The 20,923-nt window shown below is 33.2% G+C and overlaps 1 protein-coding gene across 3 annotated transcripts in view; it reads right to left on the reverse strand.

Annotated features, from left to right (window-relative positions):
* LOC108550245 (neurotrimin) overlaps positions 1 to 20,923 on the reverse strand; it is a 247,502-nt gene that overhangs the window by 50,739 nt on the left and 175,840 nt on the right. For all 3 annotated transcript variants that reach the window (XM_017903943.1, XM_017903944.1, XM_017903942.1), the window contains one exon: positions 10,313 to 10,405. In XM_017903943.1, the coding sequence (XP_017759432.1) occupies positions 10,313 to 10,405 (93 nt within the window). The remainder of the gene's footprint in view (positions 1 to 10,312; positions 10,406 to 20,923) is intronic.

The raw sequence follows: 20,923 nt of genomic DNA on the forward strand, positions 1-20,923 counted from the left end.
CCAGATAAAAAGAAAATAGGGGAGAGAAAAGAAAGTGGAAGAAAGAAGGCAGGCCTCATTATTTTTAAAAGCGTTCCAGAGGCAGTCGGTGGCTCACCGATGGGGATGTTTTGCGGTGTATGCCGGCTATTCTGTCCCTTTAAACCGCCAACACCGAACGGTTGGCAACCACAACGGATTGGTTTGGTAAGCGAATATTTTTGGCACCGATGAATTTCATTACTAAGTTTTTCGTACAATCATCTTCTTAATCTGTGTACATTTGCGACTGAATTGGATATCGCACAGGTTTTGTTGTTAATTCTGTTTCTTGTGCAATGAATTCTAAAAATATTGATTTGTTATGCACTGAGTATAGCAACTTAATTTAATTTTGATACCGTTCATAGGAGATACAATCATTTTAAATCACAAATGAAATGGACATCCTTTTATTTTTGCTTAGTTACCTTAATAAGTACTCAAAGGATTAAGATTATCTTGGTCATTGCTTAGAATTGTTTTAGTACAATTAATTTAAGTCTATTTGACATATGCATTAGCACTGTTCTAGTGTAGAACGAAGCATAAAGGAACGAAACGTATTAAACTACTTTCCTGCTCTTTTAATTCGTTCTTAATTTATATATTCTTCTACGAACTAATTTTCCCTTGAATTTACTTTCAAATCACCAAATACTTATTTCATTTTGATTATTTTACTAACTACAGGTTAAGTAGTTAAAGCAGAAATTTTTTATCACTTCGGTACTATTTTCTCCTCTGTGTGTCCACTAACTTCTATACTAATATAATTTCATATAATTAATTCTTTTCTTTACTTAAATGTTAGCGTAACTATCTCAATCTGTATTCTCTTTTAAATCCTCTTCGAATCTTCCTTTCTCTTTATAATCTGAAGTGTACTTCTTCGTCATGTGCAGCAAGAGATTCCAATTGTTGCCAAAACAAGCCATCATTCATACCAGTTCATAATCTAGTCGTCACCAGTTCTCATAAAGGAGTGCTATCTTTGTATTGATCTTCAAATATCGATAGACCAGCTTCAGCGAAAGAAGCTATTAGCTGGAATATTACGGATAATTATGTGTTAAGTCTAATTGAGTTCCTTTCGTTTGACCATGAGTTGTAAGTGGAACATCTTTAGGAAAAACGGAAACCCATTGGTAACAGTGAACAGGGGATAATAGCGGCAGGAAGTGAAGCTTTAGAGCGCGGCTAAAGGAAACGAGAACGGCGTGTTCTTCACCGCAGGAGTAACAGGACTTGTCACTTTAGCCAGCGGGTAAATAAGTGCCATTTAAATGTGATATCCAGAGGAGATTGAGAGGCAGAGCTTGGAAACGTAGTACCCGATACGTAGTACATACTCCGCGCGCTGATACACCGCTCTGTACTTAACGTTTACTAACTATTCAACGTTCTCTACCAACTGTCATTCCCACGAATTCCTTGCCATTCAGCCTGGTAGTTCTATGCCCATTTCAGTACTGCAGATTTTTCCGGGCAGTGAATGAATAATGTGCAACCCCTCGCGTTAAAAATTCGCTTTTGAGTACGACGTAACGAACGTTCCGAATGGCTTGAAGTAGCTGGCTTCCAATTGATTTCAAGTAATTTAAAGTACAACGTTATTGACAACGGATAGTTTTATTTCCACGACACAATCGTAATATGCTTGACAGCTATGACAGTAGAAGATAAAGCAAGCTTGAAAAATTTTTAAACACCCTTTCCTGTAAAACATTGACCATGACGGTAACTGGAATTTTGTTAAAAAGGGTTGTGTTATATGTAACATAAAACGAATTATCGAAAATCACTGTGCAATTAAAGTTATATATATATACTGCAAAGATTTTTAACATATTTGAAAATATGGTTATTAGTTGTAAATGAGTAGTTTACATTTTAATTACGTGATTAGCTCATTCAGTTTCAAATCGTTTGGTAGATGTAATATACTTGACTGGTGTAAGTGATCAAAAGTTGCCCTACCAACCTAACCCATGTCAAACTGACGTAACTTACCAATCTTGTCTAACTAATCTAACCGGGATCAAATTCAATTTGAATCAGAACAATTTTCGAAGAGCATTAGATACCAAATGTGCATGATATATCTAAGATTCATAACGACATATTACAATGTAATACTTCATGTAGTTAGCGTAATCCAAGTATAAATGTTTCTTTTAATCTGTTAAATATATGTTACTGATATTAACAATATCTTGGTTTATTAATAATACGAAAAATAAACTGAAGTGTTCACTTAACAACTTAAATTAAAATTATGATACTATGCAGGCGAGATATTTGTTTAATATTGTATCGAAAAATGTGACGTTGATGATATTATAGATCTATATGAATAAATGTGACATACACATTTTATTTAAACGACTAATTTAAAAAGTTACGGAAATTATAAAATCTTAAACATTGAACATACTTAACATGAAATTTATTTTGATATACTTTTTAACGTTAAGAACATTTACTCTCTAGAATTTCGCTGTATCAGTATTCATCCCCTTCTTTTCTTGTTCAAGCATCTCCACCTCCCATTTCTCACCCCATCCATTAGTAACTCCTTAATCCTATGTGCTTTGGAAAAACACGAAACAGCAAAGTACTCCGGCGAAAGTGGAAATTATTTTATTTCGCACTTCGGAATATCACCTCAAGGGCTCATTCATATTCATGACAACGCCCAGCTACTTCGTCTCTGAAACGCGACTTTACCGCGATCGTGTTGGTTACTTGAAGATTCAGACATGGCCTCCGCTGGTACTCCAGCTAATTCTGTCCCTTATCCTCTTATCACGCACTTTCTTCATTTTTGATTACGTGGCACGTTGCCATCCCTAGCCCTGTATAATGAACCCAACACTAGGACATTCCTTTTTGTTTGTCAATGGACACGGGGAGTTTCGAAATGGTGCACGAATTTCCACAGCTGACACATCTATAAAATATCAATCCTCAAGCTCGATTTATTGTGCGCTGTTTTGCACTCCCTTTTTATTTATTTTTCCAGCTAGAAATACATAAACCACCCCTAGACGACTCACGAATGCGCAATTCGTCTATTGGTTTTTCATTGTTGATCGTGGCACAATATTTTTGAGAAAATTGGTTCTCTTTGATGCAACGGATCGGGTGATATTCGATGGATAATTATTAATGAACGATCAACTGATAATCGTGACTGGAATTTGTTTAGCAATTAAACAGTGACATTCGTAACATCTGTTTCAAAAGTGTGAAAAATATCGTTAAATTTCTCACAGCTCTGCTTCGTATAGAGTATTTTCTAATATTATTTTTCATACTTTCATTTATCTTTGCGCTTTTTCTGAAGGATGTGATGTATTTCTTTTAGATTTTTTGATTGTTTCTTGATGGATCTTTTACTCTTGGGACGATAGTGAATGTGGTGTAAAGTCTACTTACTTAATTACAAATTGTCTGAGTCATTGTCATGCAACCATTATTATTCTGATCATTTTTTATACATTAAATTGAAATTATGAAGCTCGTAATAAGAAATATATGACTACAGGTAATAAACTTCTTGGGAAAAATTCATAAATAATAAAATAATTGTAGATAATGAATTATTTGTGGAAAAAATATTTGCATATGAAATATATATAATTTCTGAAACATGTTCGTGGGTATACTATATAAATATTTTCCTCTTGGCGGATTTTTATATTGCATATTTCAAAGTAATATCGTAGTTGAATAATATTATAATTAGTCAAAAGTTTATTTTAAAAATATGGAGTGCAATTTCATGAATAAATAACAAATATATATTAAGTTAGATTGTCGTGATGTTGTTTTTACTTCTGAATGCAGCACATGGTCAAACGTTTTGGTACTCATTTTACTGCTACAAGTGGCGTGAAAGTACTTGAAACGTTTTTGTTGGAACAAAAGCAGCCATGTTTCAGGTATGCACACGCCTGAGCGTGCAATGTTTTCTAAGGCCGCTAAAAATACATCGGCCTACATGTGAATAAAAGGAAGATTTGCCAAATTCTCTTTCAGGGTTCTTAATAAAAACAAATGTGTCCTCGCATTTGACGGACGTGTGTCAGTTTTCATGAAAATATTTATTTAAATGTCTGTCGAAATGTAAGCGAATTTTTCTTTCTCGGGCATTAATAATTATCTCTCAAAAAGTCGATTATACGCAGGAAGTTAATGATAATTATTTGAAATTAATATACTAATTTATAAAATTCTATCTTAATTGTCATATTGAAATTTGGTATTTCTAATTAAATTGTTTTGATGAATAACTGTAGCAAATATTTAGTTTGAAATGTTATGGAAAATTAGAAAATAGAATATGGCATTCAGGAAATTAACTAAAATTTAATTATGTCCGCATTGCGGGAAATATTTTTTGCTTTTGTATGCTTTCTATGAAGTCTTCTCTCATAGAATTGATTTTCTTATAATATTTTATATTCAAAATATTTAGAATACTTACTGTGATTTAGTATACTTATTCGTTCATAATTATTTCATGCATTATATGAATATAATATATAAATAATATATAATTAAATACATAAATAAATAGAAAAATTGTTACAATCTAGAAAATTGAATATACTCCAGACTATTTAATCAATAAATATGAAAATATTTATAAGTATGAATCTTTTAATCAGTTATTTAGTCGATAATGCTAAAAATATTTCTGAATATAAATATATTTCCGATTCTTAATTGTTATTAATTCGTTTAACTCTTGATCACCATACATGCTTCATAGTTTCCCACGAATCTCTTAACGAACTGTATTATTCATAAAGAAATTTGTTTCGTCATAAATTTTGATTCCTTCTCAATGAAACCTTACTTTAATTCCTCATTGTGTGGTTCGTCGTGCAATTGTATTAGTCTTCGCGCCAAAACATGAAGTCTTATAATTAATCAGCCGCTTATGTTTCAAATATACAATGCAACACATGACTTCAACTTTGAACTCCAATCCAAGATGCAGCTCTTACACCTGGTCTTGTCACGGATAGAGAATAACTCATCAAATAACGTCAACCCTGAAGCTTATCTAAGCAGGTTGCGACGTTTCCATATCGGTTAATACCACATCCGGTAGACGGCTGGTTGATTAACACGCTAACGGATAATAAGTATTGCATTATTCATCCCTCTGCAACAGTGGCGACTATTAATTAACTGGTACACGTATAATCAGTTCGTGATGTTGACAAGGCTTAATTAGAATTTTTTGAGAGTCATGCCGCTGGGAACACGTTTTCTCCTCTCTGCTACGTCATTTAAATCTCGAACTGGATCGATGAACAGCGAAGAATAATTTCTAGATCCTTTTTCTTGCGAGTCCATTGTAGGAATATAAACTTGCTCTAAAAATCATTTTTGAGCTAATATTATCTTATTTTTCAAGTTACATTGTTGTATCATAATGATTACTACTTTAAGGGAAATAATTCTTTGATCTTTGATCTTCTGATACCATTGAGGAGGCTGTAACTTCAGTACAATTCCATATAATACATAATGTCAATGTTTTGTGATATTTGATCTATATCGTAATCGTAACAACCTTTTGTCGAAAATGATATTCGATTGATTAGAATGTAAACGAGATAAACAAATTATTTTGTCTTTACTTTTACTATACTAATTAACAGTCTTGTAAACGTACAATTGAGTTCCGTTGTTGATGTGGATTAATTAAAATTTTTTTTCGAAGATTCAATTTCAGGAAAATTTTCGCTTTCCTGTTGGAAATCTAGGTTACGCGTTCGATCAATACATCGTATAAAATATGTGCTGCAATCAAACTTTCGTTTTTTCAGTCTAACTACTATATTTGCCTTTTTATTACCACTGAGTGAAACAAGATATCGTGTATTTGAAGATAAATACTCCTTGTAATTTCCTTGTGGAAAAATTGTTGGCCTTTTCAATCTTTCTTCAATCACTTTGAGCATTTTAAATTTTCATAATTTTAATCTACAGAACCTTTCCTTTGCTTTTATTGTCCATGATATAGCAGTTTGGGCGATTGCGACGATTTTTGGTTATCCGTGTGGTTTCGATCACTCGCTATAGTTATCGTGATCTAAGTATCAGTTTATATGACTTCGGATCGGAGAGCTGTTTGATCCGTAGTTAGGCATATTTGATTCTACGCGAATTTGATCAAGTAGACGAGAGAAAAGTTGAAACATGTTCGCAAGAAACTTTTCAATAAGTTACTTGCATTAAAAAAAATATTAGTATTAGCTATTCATTGATTCTACGCGTTAAGGAATAAAATTCGTGGAGATCCGCGTAATAATCCAATTATCCCAAAGTGAATGGTGCAGAAACCGATCTCAGGCTTTCGGATCGTAATAAAATCATTAAACCTAGAGAATTGGCAATCGCAAAAGATTCGAGGTCGCTGTAACTAAAGTCGAAGCAACGGTATCCGCGAAATTCAGAGCGAAATCAAGCCAGAGCCCATTATCAGAAGAGCAGGAGGGTAGAAAATGTCGGCTTAACGCGGAATATATGAACCCCTCTACTCTCCCCGGCTGCGAAATTGGTCATATCGTAGAATTTCTCGTACAGCAATGTCGTTGATTAGTCGCTGCTGCCTCGTGGCAAGAAGGGAAAGGTCTGGATATAGAAAGAAAGAAAGAAAGATGTTCCCCTCGCCTTGAATGAGCAGGGGAAGGAAGGAAATGCGAGCAAAATAATGGAGCGTGCAGAAACACCTCGAACTTCTCTTGGGAAAAGGAAGATGGCTCAGAAGAAAGATGAGCACGCCTTCGCGTGAAACTATGATCGACGATAGTGGTTGTCTCAAAATGTGGTTCCTTTTTCGAATTCGGCCGATTACTAAAAGCACCGAGACATGCTGGAATGTTCTGAGTTATGTTTAAAAATTGCGACAGGAATATGAATGTAGCATAAATGAAAATTTTTGGCGAGTATACAAGTCATAAGCCTCTGTCACGGTATTTAATCACTGTCCAATATTACGCGATATTATGATTTTTGAGCAATTCCTATATAATACGTATATATGATTCACTTTTGCAAATATTTAAATATCTTTAGATATTTGAATTTTCCTGAATCATAAAAAAAGAATGGAAATTATTTTGTTTATTTAATTATATAACCCAATATTGTAGTTTAAGGTCCGATTTAGCGTATATCGAGTTGTACATTTTATGTATTTTATATTGATGTATAGGCAGTACGATATTAGTTAACGTGAATGTTTTTATGAAAAGTTCGATTGCACGCAGTAAGTAATATCAGAATCATCAGCTTCGATTAATAATTTTATATTATTCTTTATTATTTCGGTTTTGTGATATATTGTTTGTAAATATTTGCCAATACGTCCCATTATTAATTGTTTGTATTATATGAATTATATTAGAATATATCGTTTCGAAAATTTTTCGTCGATCCAATGAAATAGTTGAATTTAATAATATTTAATGAAATTCTGAAATAAATATCTTTCGTTTTATCCTCAAATATAAATATCGGAATTCTATGTGAAACTTTTCTGTCGAAATGTGCTTGCAATTCGACATTTTCATTTCTTTCGCAATGAAACACTTGTATCATTGTTACCTAACCCAAATTTTTATATATTATATTTAGCGTCCTATATATCGAATCTCTTCGATCTCCAAGAACACGTATCACATGCCAAATTAATATTGCGTGATTAGTTTTGTGATATTAAGGATCCCGAGTGTGTTGTTAAAATAGAGTGTTTATTTACAGTAAAGTATATAATAGCTACAGTAGAGACGTTTACCGGAGTACCATTTCGAACAGGCGTTTATAAATATATGTACGTTGTTTCAGGGATTGGTGTCGAAGACGAACTGACTTCTTAATTTTGGCCTGTCTTGTGTCTTGCCGTGTCCTGTCCGGTGTTTTCTTCAGTTAGATTCTGATTAGGTAGGATAAATGTTAGTGTTGGAAAAGTTAGGATCCTTGATTGGGCAGAGGATGTGATGGAAGGACCTTTGGCTAAGGAGTAGGAAACTGTCAAGGAGCCGATTTCCGATAGTCAATGACGCGATTTACAAGTGGTGTCCGTCTGTCTCTTGGTGGGTCTGTCGCACGTGGGTCAATCTGTCGAGTGTGGTACTTGTAAAAATTCCTAAACATTCGCTTTTACATTTATAGCTTAATCCGCTGGAACGGCAGTGAGACACGACTATCCTCCGGGTTTGCAGTCGTAATACAAAATATAATATGAACCGTTAGATCTGTTAAAGTACAAGTATTAAAATAAAAATCATATAAACACACTTTCCGGGACAGTACATTATATTACATCAACAGTAAAGCAAATACTTAATTGCATCGTTTCATCAATGTTTCAATTTTCTCCAAATTTTTCTTCAACCTTTGATAAAATTACTAGAACGCATTTCACTGGATGATTTTAACCAAATCCTAACGGCTACAACAGTAATAATTATCTTAATCCCCTTCATTCAAATTTGACCTGTTAAAAGCCTTTGACCTCAACACCGAACGGTACTTCTCACCGCGATTGCACCTAGCAGAGCAATTACGAAGAGTTGTTTCGAAACAGGCCAACGAAAAGCTTCTGCAATGGTGGAAAGTGCCATCAGTATCGAAGGTCAAGCCGTAGTAGGAAAGAACCGACACGGGGGAATGTTATTTTACAATCGAGCTCGCATGTATAGAACGGCACATGAAACGGGCAATTTTACTGGTACTCGCGTAGCAGCAGAGTCGTTAACGCAATGCAAAAACACACCCGTTTGCTACTTTATATCGGCTTTCAGCAGAAACAACTACAGCAACAACAATAATGTTTCCGTTTTCGCCCGACCGTTCACCGTGCTGCGAGTGCGTGATTTTCAACATCCGACCCGGAAGAGAGATTGAGAGAGGTGGCTAACAGAGAGAGGCAACGTGATCTCAATCGCGCTAATCCCTCGAGATTTCGCGGCTACCGCTACTGATTTCAAGCTGGATTATGGTCAATGCTGTATGACCACTCGCTGCTTCAATTCTATGCGGCAAGTCTGTTTTTCAATCTTCAACGTGTGTGTTTTTGTTTCTTGTTTCGACGACCGAAAGGAGAATGTCAGATTTTCTGTGACTATGAATATGAGTTTGAGTGAATTTCTTATGTATTTAAAATTTCATCAAGCACTCAAGTTTCGTCAAACACACAGATGGTTAGTGAAAAGATTATAATGTGACGAACCTATTTTTCCACATTAATTTGTACTAATAGTTTGTAGTATGTTTTGAGTTATGAAATGTTTCATGTCATTAAAAATAGGGTTATAGGGTAAGATTCTGATATACTATGATCTAAGACGCAGTTTATGTTCTGAATTGGAAAATTACTTAATGAGTAGCATTTTGATGTTATTACTATACTTAATATTTCTTATTTGGGATGGAAATATATATCTGTATAATTTTATCTACTATTTTTTAAATTACTCTTCTTGCTTTAAAGACAAATTGTTTATTATTTATCGAACTGATATTAATTTCTTTACCGTAAATATCTTAATAATGTCAGACATCTGTCAAGGATTAACATATATGCAATTATATATTTGTATTATATCAAATCGAAAAATGTAAAATATAAAGTTTTGAATACACCTAATTCATCTTTTGAAATATAATTACATACTTACTGGCAAAAGCTGAGAACCAAAATAAAGATTTGTGAATTCCTGTATATTCTTTATTTTGTGGAAGATATACAGGGCGTTCCGCGGGTAGTTAGGCACACTGTATATTAAACTTGAAAATAGAATTAAGTGATAATATTCTATTGGCCAATATACAATAAAACTTCATCAGATATCTTGTACAAAGTCTATTTCTAATTTTAATCTCTTCATGTATGTTAGAAAATACGAAATATATAAAAATTCACGAATCATTAAGTTTCCTAACTTTTGCCAGTAATTCTATATTTCAATAATGTGTAAAACGTGTTTCTATACTTATAACCATATACAAAATTCTATTATAGATCTATTAAATATATTTCTATCTTGAAATTGATAAATTCATCTACTGCCATTGGGCTTAAATCGAAGGTTTTTACTTGCAAAAGTTTCTAATTCATATTTATAAGTATTAATTTTGATTATTCAAATTGCTTGTTCTTATTTTATCCACCTTTGTAGGTCTAATTAAACTATTTCAAATAAGTTTATGTTGCTGCTTATTGCTAGTTCGTTATGGAATAGCAAGAAAAATTTTAATTACTTACTGTTCTTGTAATTTTCTGACATCGATGCATACTGCGTGCCGTGATGGTGACCCGATATTTCCTCCAATATTTTCAGATTCCTCGATTGCCGTCCTGAGAAACGAATAGGATACATTGGAACAGGAACATCAAAAATCGAACCGCGATTAATCATAACGGTAAATTAAGTGCTCTCGAGGATAAAGGGACTGCTTCCGTTGGCTCCACGCTTTTCTATCTTTTTTTCTTATCCGAAATGAAGATCCTTTGCCGAAATTCCACGGACAATTTGAATGAATCCTTATCTTGATAAAAGGGTCCCTAATGAAGCAGACCGACATTTTCGATGAAAGCAGGGAACCACGGATTCTTCTTCGTAAATATCTCAACTCGATATCGTTCAAAGCCATCGTTGAAGTAAATAGGTAGCGTTAATCAGTCGAGCTCACAGTTAATTGAAATAGTTAGTTGAAATAGATCGGAATTATTTTTTGCCGAAATATCAGTATTACAGTTGCAAACATGCTACTTTTTTATGAGATTCAGTAATTACTTCTTTTTCCTTTCTTTTTTTATTGTACTTACTGCAGAATGGGTGAAGTAGTATTGAATTAAATTGAGAACAAAACAATTGTTAATATGATTCGACTATTTTACTTCATTAGTAGAGTTATATAGTTATGAGATGATAGCGTAGATATTCCAGTTTTCCATTGTCATCTTTGTACTTCAGAATCATTGTTAAACATTTAATTTCAGTTATTATAGAGAGATTTTACTAAATGCAGCTATTGTGTAAGTGGTGGTTACGAAAATGTTTGAACAATTATAACAGGGAACCTTAAGTGTGAACAAAACCTTATATATCTTGGAACAGTAACTTAATTTAATTCAGTTAATTAAGGTTTTTCCTTAAACTGAAAACATGTATGTGCTATTAATTGTTTACTGAATCTATTATACTTAGTCTGGATAATAGCACGTATTACAATATTGTAATTAAAATTTTAACTGTTAGCAATAACTTTTAAGAGGAGATGAATGGCAATCAAGGTACTATAAAGATAACTGTTAAGATTATTTTATAACCTTGTTCGTTTTTAAGATACCTTTAGACTGCTCTTAACTGCCAATTATATGCAAATGTGTTAAAAGCATTTTATACGAAACTGTGTATAGCTTTTTAATTTGATTAATCAATCAATCTTTTATCTGATGCCTATCAGAACTTATGTGTTAAATCTTTACAGTAATTAATATAATTAACAGATATAGTGATTATCTCTAGACTTAATTCGATGGAGATTTATGGCAACTTCTATTATAATTTATAGACATTAAATTCGTTAATAGTTAATCCTGTTTAATTTTGTCACACCAACTTCATTTGTTATTCTCACTTGTTATTAACTCGTTCAAAGAAGTCCACTTATTAAAATCAAACTAAATGTAATATCTCTGTGTGTTCTCGTTGGATATTCGAGGTGTTAAAATTATAATTTAAAGTTGGAAATCATGACAACCTGCGGTTGAAAGTTTAACGATATTCCACTAGGACAACTGCATTCGGAAATTCTTATAACTTAGACAAATTGTAGCTCCTTTCTCTGCGAAAGTAGTAAAAACTGGTAAATAGGAATATCGCATGGTGGAGTTAACAAGTAACTTCCTGGGACGCCATTTTTTCTGTCGTCGCAGTGGTTCATTTGTAACGCAATTGAACTTTCTTACACTCATCTATGTACACATGTTCGTGGTTATCTTCATTTTTATATCTGTATTGCACGTGAAACGTTATACAGTTTGTGTGTTAGCTTTGCAGTGTATTACAGGTATTTTTAGTACAGGTGTTTTTAATAATATTTCGTAATTAGAGCATTTTGGTAGACTGTTATTTACAAATATAATCAACTGCTACTGATTTCAGTTCTAAGATGACAGCATTTCCCATTCGCTCTTACTTTTGAAAAATTTCAGTGTAAAGTATTCAATATATAATTATTCTCAAAATACGTCTGTTAATGACTAAAAATGAAAGTTCAGGAAACAATCGTGGGGTGAGAAGAAGGTGAGCGTAATGTAAACTTTGAAGTAGCAAAGTTTTCCATCGTCAAAATTTGAGAAGGTAAAGTTTATATTGGCTGGGAAAGTCGGACTTCAAAGAGCAATTTCTGCTTTACGAAGGTGTATTTAAATCTATAAGGACAAGATTATAAGTCTTCAATGGTAATACTTTCTCTATAATCACTTACGTTCAGGTGTTGGTAATTATCAAACTTTAGTATATTACATTGCCTTTTATCTTCTCCACGGTTATCCATTATCTTGAGATATTAATGACGAAGGAACGTTTATTAGTTTCATATATTTACCAGTCTTCCTAATCATTGCTTGAAGATTGATGAGTGATTGATGAAAACAATAGTTTATGTTTTGCAAAACTGTAACGTGTTTTCTTTAAATTCAGGCCAACAAATTCCAGGATTTATGAATGACGCATTGAACATTATCTATTAACAGTACCCAGCAGTTAATAAATATATGTTCACATAAAGTTAGATTTCTTCTGGAACTGCTGTCGTCCCTGACAAACGATGTCATGTTCTGTTATAGATTTCACTCTGATTATTGCATTTAATTTAATAAAGATGCTATAAATGTAGATCTATGTGTAGAGACGAAGTTGTCCTTAAATGAGAAGCAATAATTTACATAATTAAATTGCACAGAACCGAAAATAGAATTTTATTTAATTATCTATAATCATTCCAATCTACCAGTGTGTTCGAATCAAGTGCTCCCGAGCACCAATTACCATCTAATGGTAACAATCACCATTTCCATCTGCGAAATTATTGAACGATCCTATCTTCGTTCCTTGCTCCATATGCGGATGTTGCATGGAGATCGAAAGTTATCCAAAACTTTGTGCACGATCGTTCTTCCTCTATTTCTCTCTGTCTCTCTCCCTCTCTCCCTCTCTCTCCTTCTGACTCGTTCTCATAAACAGTTCAGGTGATAACTTAACGGACTCGTGAAATCGTTATTTTCTCGCAGTGTGAGAGTTCCGCGGGTAGCAGAAGCGGGCAGTTCGTCAAAGGTTGCATTGAAATTCGAGAAATTCGGGAAATTCGAGAAACAGCGCTGGAAGAACGGAGAACGAAACAATGACGTTCGCGTTCGCCGTGGTGTAAGCACGCCCAGTGGCCGTATTTTTGAAGGAGCCTTTGTGCTCGCCGCTTTCAAATTTCGCAGCTATGCCCGAACTTGGGTAACTAGATTCTATTGGTCACAGCGAGTCGTGCTCGCATTCTCCCAGCGCCATACTCTTAAGAAAGCTTTCATTGTTGGAATTCGAGTACAAACTATATATCCTTTCCTACCGTTCTTGTTTCGTCTCTTCTACCTCTTCCACCTTTTTCTACTCTTCTCCTTCGTTTTCTTCTCCTTCGTTTTCTTCTTTCCTGGCCAGCTTCCTCGTGAACCAAATGTACAGTGTACTTTTCTCCCACGTACCAGCAGCCTCTTCACTGTGTCGGCGTTTATTTAGGACGTGGTCCCATCATGAAACGATAATATCACGGCTGGCTAGGCAACGATTAATGGAGCAATCTCGACTGTGACTGATGTTATACGCAATCGGGGACCAGCTTCTGGCTTTTCATCGGACCCCGGATATGTACTTACATCATGCGCGGGATTGGCTGGCTTACGCGGTCCGTCCAATCTATTCAGCACCGTGAAATTTACTTTACGGCTTATTGCTTGGTGTTTAGGGTAAAATGTTACAGTCATGCCAAGACTGTCGTATCGTTCTTATTCGTTCTCCCGTAGCTCTTCATTTCGATGCTGATGTAAAGAAAACGACGTTCGCAGGGACATCGGTGTTTTCACAACGAAACCCGAACGGATTTTTCGATGTGGACGTAGGTTCGTGTTATTTCTGAGAATTAGTCATGTTTTTCTTCACTGTTTGATTGTACATTGTTTGACGAATGTACATACGTCTAATTGGATGTTTATAGCGTTGTATGCATGTAAGTACGTGAGAATAGAGAATACAGTTTGCTTTTTCATTTGAATTGAACGACTATGTTATATACAGCTGATATACATCTATTCATTGTAATCTTGATGTAATTCAAATTTAATGAATGATTAAGATTTATTTCTATAGAAGTTAAAAGTTAATAATTAATATTACTGATTATTAATTATGGATATGTCGTGAATGAATTTCAACTCTTTTAAATGTTATTTGGACATTAACCTTTTACTTCTTTGGAGCTACATGAAAAAAAAGAATGTTTCACTCATGAGGAACACTGTGTGTGAAATTCAATTCAGCTTTTCATAAGCTATGTTTCACTGTTTATTGGATAATTTTCGTGTAGTTTAAGTACGACGCATTTCGTATTTCCTTCTAAATTTAAATTAAATTCATGTAAGATACGATACCGATGCCTTATAGAAGACTTAGTTAATCTCATGCTCCCGAGTAATCTTATGCCACATAATAATATTCAAAAGTTATTACTAGATGCTTAGAAGCTGTAAATAAACTCCAAATAATATTGAAATAGCAAGACTGAATTAATGAGAATCAGTTAATGTAAATTTCTCGATGTTTCATATTATTTCTATAGACAAGAAATTTTCCTCTTCCAAATGAATTTACTTGATATCATGAAACCCCCATCTATTACCTAATACCTAATATTCGCTATTAATTATTGGTATTGAATTGCATGAAATATCTTTCTAATTTTCAGATTTGATAATCACATACACCAATTTTCCATTTCAACTGATTTCATGAAATCAATCATGCTAATTTTTCGATACGTCGGATAAACATAATATGAAAATGGATTTTTCAATCAAGATTTCATAAAGCTTCACGAACTGTAATTCGTAGACAATAACTTTATTAGAAAAACAAAATATAATGATGTAAAGGTAGCTTTCAGCAATTTATTTATTGTAAAACTGAGTCACTCGGGATCGGAATCGATTTATCTTTACTCACGAATTCGTATCGAATAGTGAATCTAGGTAGATTTATTTGTCAGCAGTATGGATCGATGAAAAAGGATATCTCGAAATAGCAAAAAGAATGAAATGAAAAATATATACCAGGACGATGCGTTGTAAAACGATGACGCAGTTAAAAAATTGATATATCTGGTTAAATTGCTATTACATTTTTCTCATGTAGATTTCATCATACTTTCAGTACAATACGTTCATTTGTATGCCAAAGTAATAGAGCAATACATAAAGTAGTGGTAATTTAAATGTTTCCATTAGAAGATATTGTGTCGTGGTTTAAATATTAATTTGTTTTTTTTTCCTCTTTCGAAGATCTAGTTAACGTAGTATTACTTTATTGAATAACCATCGAGCGCTGTAATTTATGGAAGTATGCAAAAGAAAATTTTCCGTGAACATGAATTATTTATAAATTTTCTCTATTGATTTTCGAGTGTTTTATTTGTGGATTTTCATTCGATATTTAATTGAATTAGATAATTAAACTTTTCATATGGAGTCATAATGTAAATATTTCACGTAAGTTTTCAAGAAAATTTATTTCCATTGTCTTACCACTTTTACGGCATTCTACGCCATGGAATATGTTTAGTAACTATATCTATGCTACATAACGAAAGTATAAGAAATCAGTTTCTATCGAAGGTGAGGAAAGAAGATACGCACATAGTTTAAGTCTATAAAGTACCGCTTGAGACTAGTTTTCATGACATAAGCTTCGAGTGAATTATTACAGCGTAAAATTTCCAACTAAATCATTCTCAAGAGTAAAAGGATTATGAACATTTATTTTCATATATCAAATTATGCAATTGACATTTATTATATGCATACGTATGCAGTAGTATGTTACATATTTCATATTCGTTTGTTGCATTTATTTTATTCAAATAGATATTTATTGAATTCTCGAGTAAATGAATTATATGTCAGGACGTACAGGAACAATATTTATATACATTCAATATCGTTTAGAAATGTCTGATAATCGTATGTCTCAAAATGTCAGAGGAATGAAATTATAGTAATCGTATCGAAATGCAGTTTTGAAGATATCAATGATTTAATCTACGTATAACTTAAGAATTTAAGAAAGCATCTCTCAAAATTCCCGATATCTCTTCTTCTTAGCCAATAACTGGTATAACAGTAATATCTAACACCTTTTCAGCCAATATCACACAAAATATATTTAAATTACAAATTATACTTCGTGTGATATTCGTTAAAAAGGTGTTAGATATTATTGTCCATTCTATCCACAGAACCCCCTCTTTCAGCACGGTAGAGACAACAGTTTGTATAGTTAATGCGGTTACAGTAATTGACTCGCGTTTCCCAATATTAATCAACGTAATTAGAATCGCGGGTTGCTCAAGATAATTTCGCTGCATTGTTTATTCACTTTGTCTCCGTGAATGGCTCGCGACCACATGTGAATTCCCAAAGGATCTAGTGGTCCTCGTACAGCGCAACGAGAGAACATGTACGATGAACCTACGACGCCTAATACAGCTTTATACACCCAGAGGAGTATTTTACCAGAGTTGCTTCGTTCCGGTCTGCCGCCACTTTTCCGATAGGCTCTTTAACTAATTCAAGCGTCGTTGCTGTAGTAATCTGAACGAAATTCCGGGGGAATTAAAAAGGAAAGAAGATGAAGTACGGAATTTACTGAAATTCCCGGCAGCTTCAACGCTCGTGCATTATGATAGAGAGCGACCTCTCTAATGTAAACTGTAGTGGAGTTGTACATACAGTACTACTACAAAGTCATGCGACACTACATAGAACTGGCGAACGAGGAAACGTACCATTGATAAAGAATGGATGAGTTATTATTCTAATGTATTAATCGTTAACTTATTTTCATCGTAAAGATGTGAAATAATTAAATTCCTTCATACCCAGTTTTTCGATTATTTCTGCATTAAATAACCGACTAATCGATTGTGTGCCACATATTTGGAAAGTTAAGTGATAAAATCTCCTCTATTCAATCAGTTGCTATTCCTTAAATGATATAAACCATCTAGTAATATACACCAATAGGAAGAATTATAAAATTAAAGTCCGCAATACAAAGTTAAAAATTTATTTTTTGTTTGTTGTCGTTCTAAAAAAGAAATTAACCGTTTATAGAATCATGAAAAATCAGATCGTATAACCGGTTAACTAGTTTAAAATATAATCAATTTGACAATGCTACTTCGTCTCTTGGTAATATTGAAAGTAGCAAAAATAATTTACCATTAACAAGCTTCGAGGAAAAGAAAAAGAAAGTGAATAATTTTAAATATTTATTTTAATAATTGTATTTTTAATTATGATTTTAAATATATATATGCAGAAGGTATTAAAAGAAAGTGCATAAAAGTAATTGATTGAAAATGAAAAATATTATGTCATTTTTTAAAACGATTCATGTCGGACCATTTCAAAATTGGGTACGCGAACTACTTTTGCCCTCATTTATTAACCAGAAGGAATGGATTGGGCTGCCATTTTTACCAATCGTTTTTCATGTCGAATATATTGTCATCTGTCGGTGTTCGACCCAGAAAGAGGAAAAACTACTAGGTCAAGCCATTGATAGTGAAGCGATTGTAAAATTAGAAAAGTTCCAGCAAGCTGTTGAAGGTTTTCAAACATATTCAATGTTGGTACAGGTAATACCAATATGCTTCACAAATATTTTCATACAAGATCTTAGTAATCTTTTGTTACTTTTCCCTTTCTATGCAAATTGCTATAAATTAATGCTGTAGTTAAATATTTAGCCTGGCAGTTATGTCTCTAAATCGAGCATTTTTAACTGTAAAGGGGAATTGCTTAAAACGATTATCAAACGACTTTCAAACCGAACAGATGTTTCTTCATCATCCATATTCGAAGTAAATCTAACGAAACTATTGAAACTAAATATCAATTCGAGAAAATTATTTTTAATGCTACGTTATATAGATATCATTACTCCATTGGTCATTTCCTCCTTTAAATATGAAAATATAAAGACTCGATATTATGTTGCAGTTAGTATTGGGAAATCGTGGAAGATTTGATTTAAAAATAAAAATCGTATGCAGAAGTGTATCTCGTTCGAGATCGAAGGAAATATTTTCAAGGATTGTCCTAGTTCTTGTGATATTGATTAATTCATGAGTTTGTACGTTTTAAATGTAAAGATTGTCGTGGATTTCTCTTTGCGTTGTTGCGAAAATAAATAGGAAGTAGCATGCTACAATCAGAAAAGTGCGATCTGAATCTGTTTTCATCATTTGAAACTTACTCTACTTTCTCTAAATGAGTCATGTCTTCTTCTAAACACTTTATATTATATACTGTATTCAGGGATATGTCGATTTACTTTTGTATTATTAATTGACGAATTTTTCTATTAATGTATCCTTCTCATATATGTTAGTACCTTCTTCGAAAGAACAATTTTATTATAATTCTGTTTTTAATTTCTTTACATATAAATTAATTTTATTTCACGTGTTATTGATTGCCAATTTTTCTGTTAATATAGATAGAACTGTCACTGCGAATAAAAATGTTAGGAACAATAATTTCTAATGTACTTCCTATCCAATTCATGAATAAAATTTCACGGAAATTAAGAAAGGGACTGGATGATGAACAGAATTTACGAAAGTCTACAGTGACTTTAACCTCTCCATACATTATCATGGAAAGTGACGTCTTTATTATCGAAAACCGTCAAGTCACCTAACTGTATGTCCAAAGATAGACGGAAGATGAAAAGGATATCGGAGAATCGATTTTTTATCTATCGCTAGGAGATGAAATGCTGTGGAACATTGTGCCATCGTCTAAATCCGCCTTTTCAACAAGTATGAACGCGAAAGCACAGTTTTACTTTTACTTCACTACTGCAAAATGTTTATATAGAGAACCTCTTCTTCTTATGTTCATGAGGAATTTCACTGATATCTGCACAGCAGTAATTCTTGAAAAATTTCTAGTCACAAATAACGAAGCAAAACCTAGTGAGAGCCCCATAATGAAAAGTCTCTGCTAATTGGATTTAATAGTTATAGCTGGATACAATCCTACTCGTAACTTGCAAGGGAACATCTCGAATTCGAAAATTCAACAAATTTTGTAACTTTGAGGATATATAGTATATTTATATTGGGGATATATGGAAAAGAATATATTGGTTTGTTTATAATCTTTTTTAATTGTTTAAACAATTAAAAAATTTCTTTCCAAAGAGGCAACTTTTATTTGAAAACACTTTCCTATCATGTATGGTTTGGGATTTATAACAATGAAATATCAATTAGTCAAATATTTGATGGTTAATTTCCACCCCTGCGAGTAAATTTCCGCATAAAAAAACGGTGTAAGTCGTATTTAAATGTATTCTATATATTCTCAAATTTTCAATATTTTTTTAATTTTCGGATTGGGGATATTCCCTTGTTAGTGAAATTGTATCAGAAACCTACCCAGGTTTACGTATTAATTTTAGCAACTTGAAAGTATGACTGTTTCGTGATTGTCCCTCCGTGTATCGAAACTTATTTGGTACTTGCTTGGTAGGGCATAAAAATTGATCGAGTTTGTGCTTTTTACTAGAATGTCTTTTTATCTGCAGGTTACGGTATACGATTTTGAATCACTTTTATCACGTTTATGGAATCACTTTTGTCGATACATACTACTCAGCATATTAGAGACCTAATAAAGTAAGGTAATGTTCGAATAGAGCAATAATTCATTTAATACAACTATGAATTATTAAAACACGTCTGGCGTAGTATTTGTTTTAATAGCATTAGTTTTAATTAAGGTATGATGGAAAACCTATATTGATATTACTTTTGTAAAAATATCTTCTTTAGAGGAAATATTTGTAGAATTAGCTGGTACGAAATATATAATTGATCCTCCAGTGAGTTTATGTTGGAACATGTTTATCCAGGAACATGTCTGTAAATTTAGGCTATATCTAGATCATCCACAATCTATAGACATCTAAATATTTCTATATTACGGTATTCAAATTGCATTACGTGCGTAAATAGCAATTGAACTTCGAGCTTTGTGTTCCGAGCAAAACCCGAGCAAAGAATATTATGGAACCAATTACCGTTTACCACTTCTACATTCTCTACTTATCTTGATAACTCAAAGTTGTCGAAGTGGGGCGCGAGGGGTTGCACAAGTCACCAGAGACGCTGGAATATTACAGTAACTTGCAGGAGCATAAATTTAATTTTACGCGCAACTGTGTTAATCTTTCTCTCTTTAAACGAGGCGAGACCTTTCTCATCCGACGTAAACCAACTAAGTAGCAAATGCTGGTAACTAAAACAAGAGAAAAATTGGCTGGATCACTGAAGAGATGTGTATCTGTGTTTGTGTGTTCATACACATGTATATGTATTTGTTTATGCTTATGTATGTCTCTATACGTATATAAGTCTATATGTATATATATGTAGCTATACATACTTGAAAGACATTGCTGGCTTGCGTAGATGCATGGGATAAAAGGGCGAATCTCGAGACATGTTCGCAGGAATTGGATGCTGTGGGATCGCAGCA

Source organism: Eufriesea mexicana, unplaced genomic scaffold (assembly GCF_001483705.2).
Source record: "Eufriesea mexicana isolate 0111107269 unplaced genomic scaffold, ASM148370v2 scaffold2645, whole genome shotgun sequence".
Lineage (NCBI taxonomy): Eukaryota > Metazoa > Arthropoda > Insecta > Hymenoptera > Apidae > Eufriesea > Eufriesea mexicana.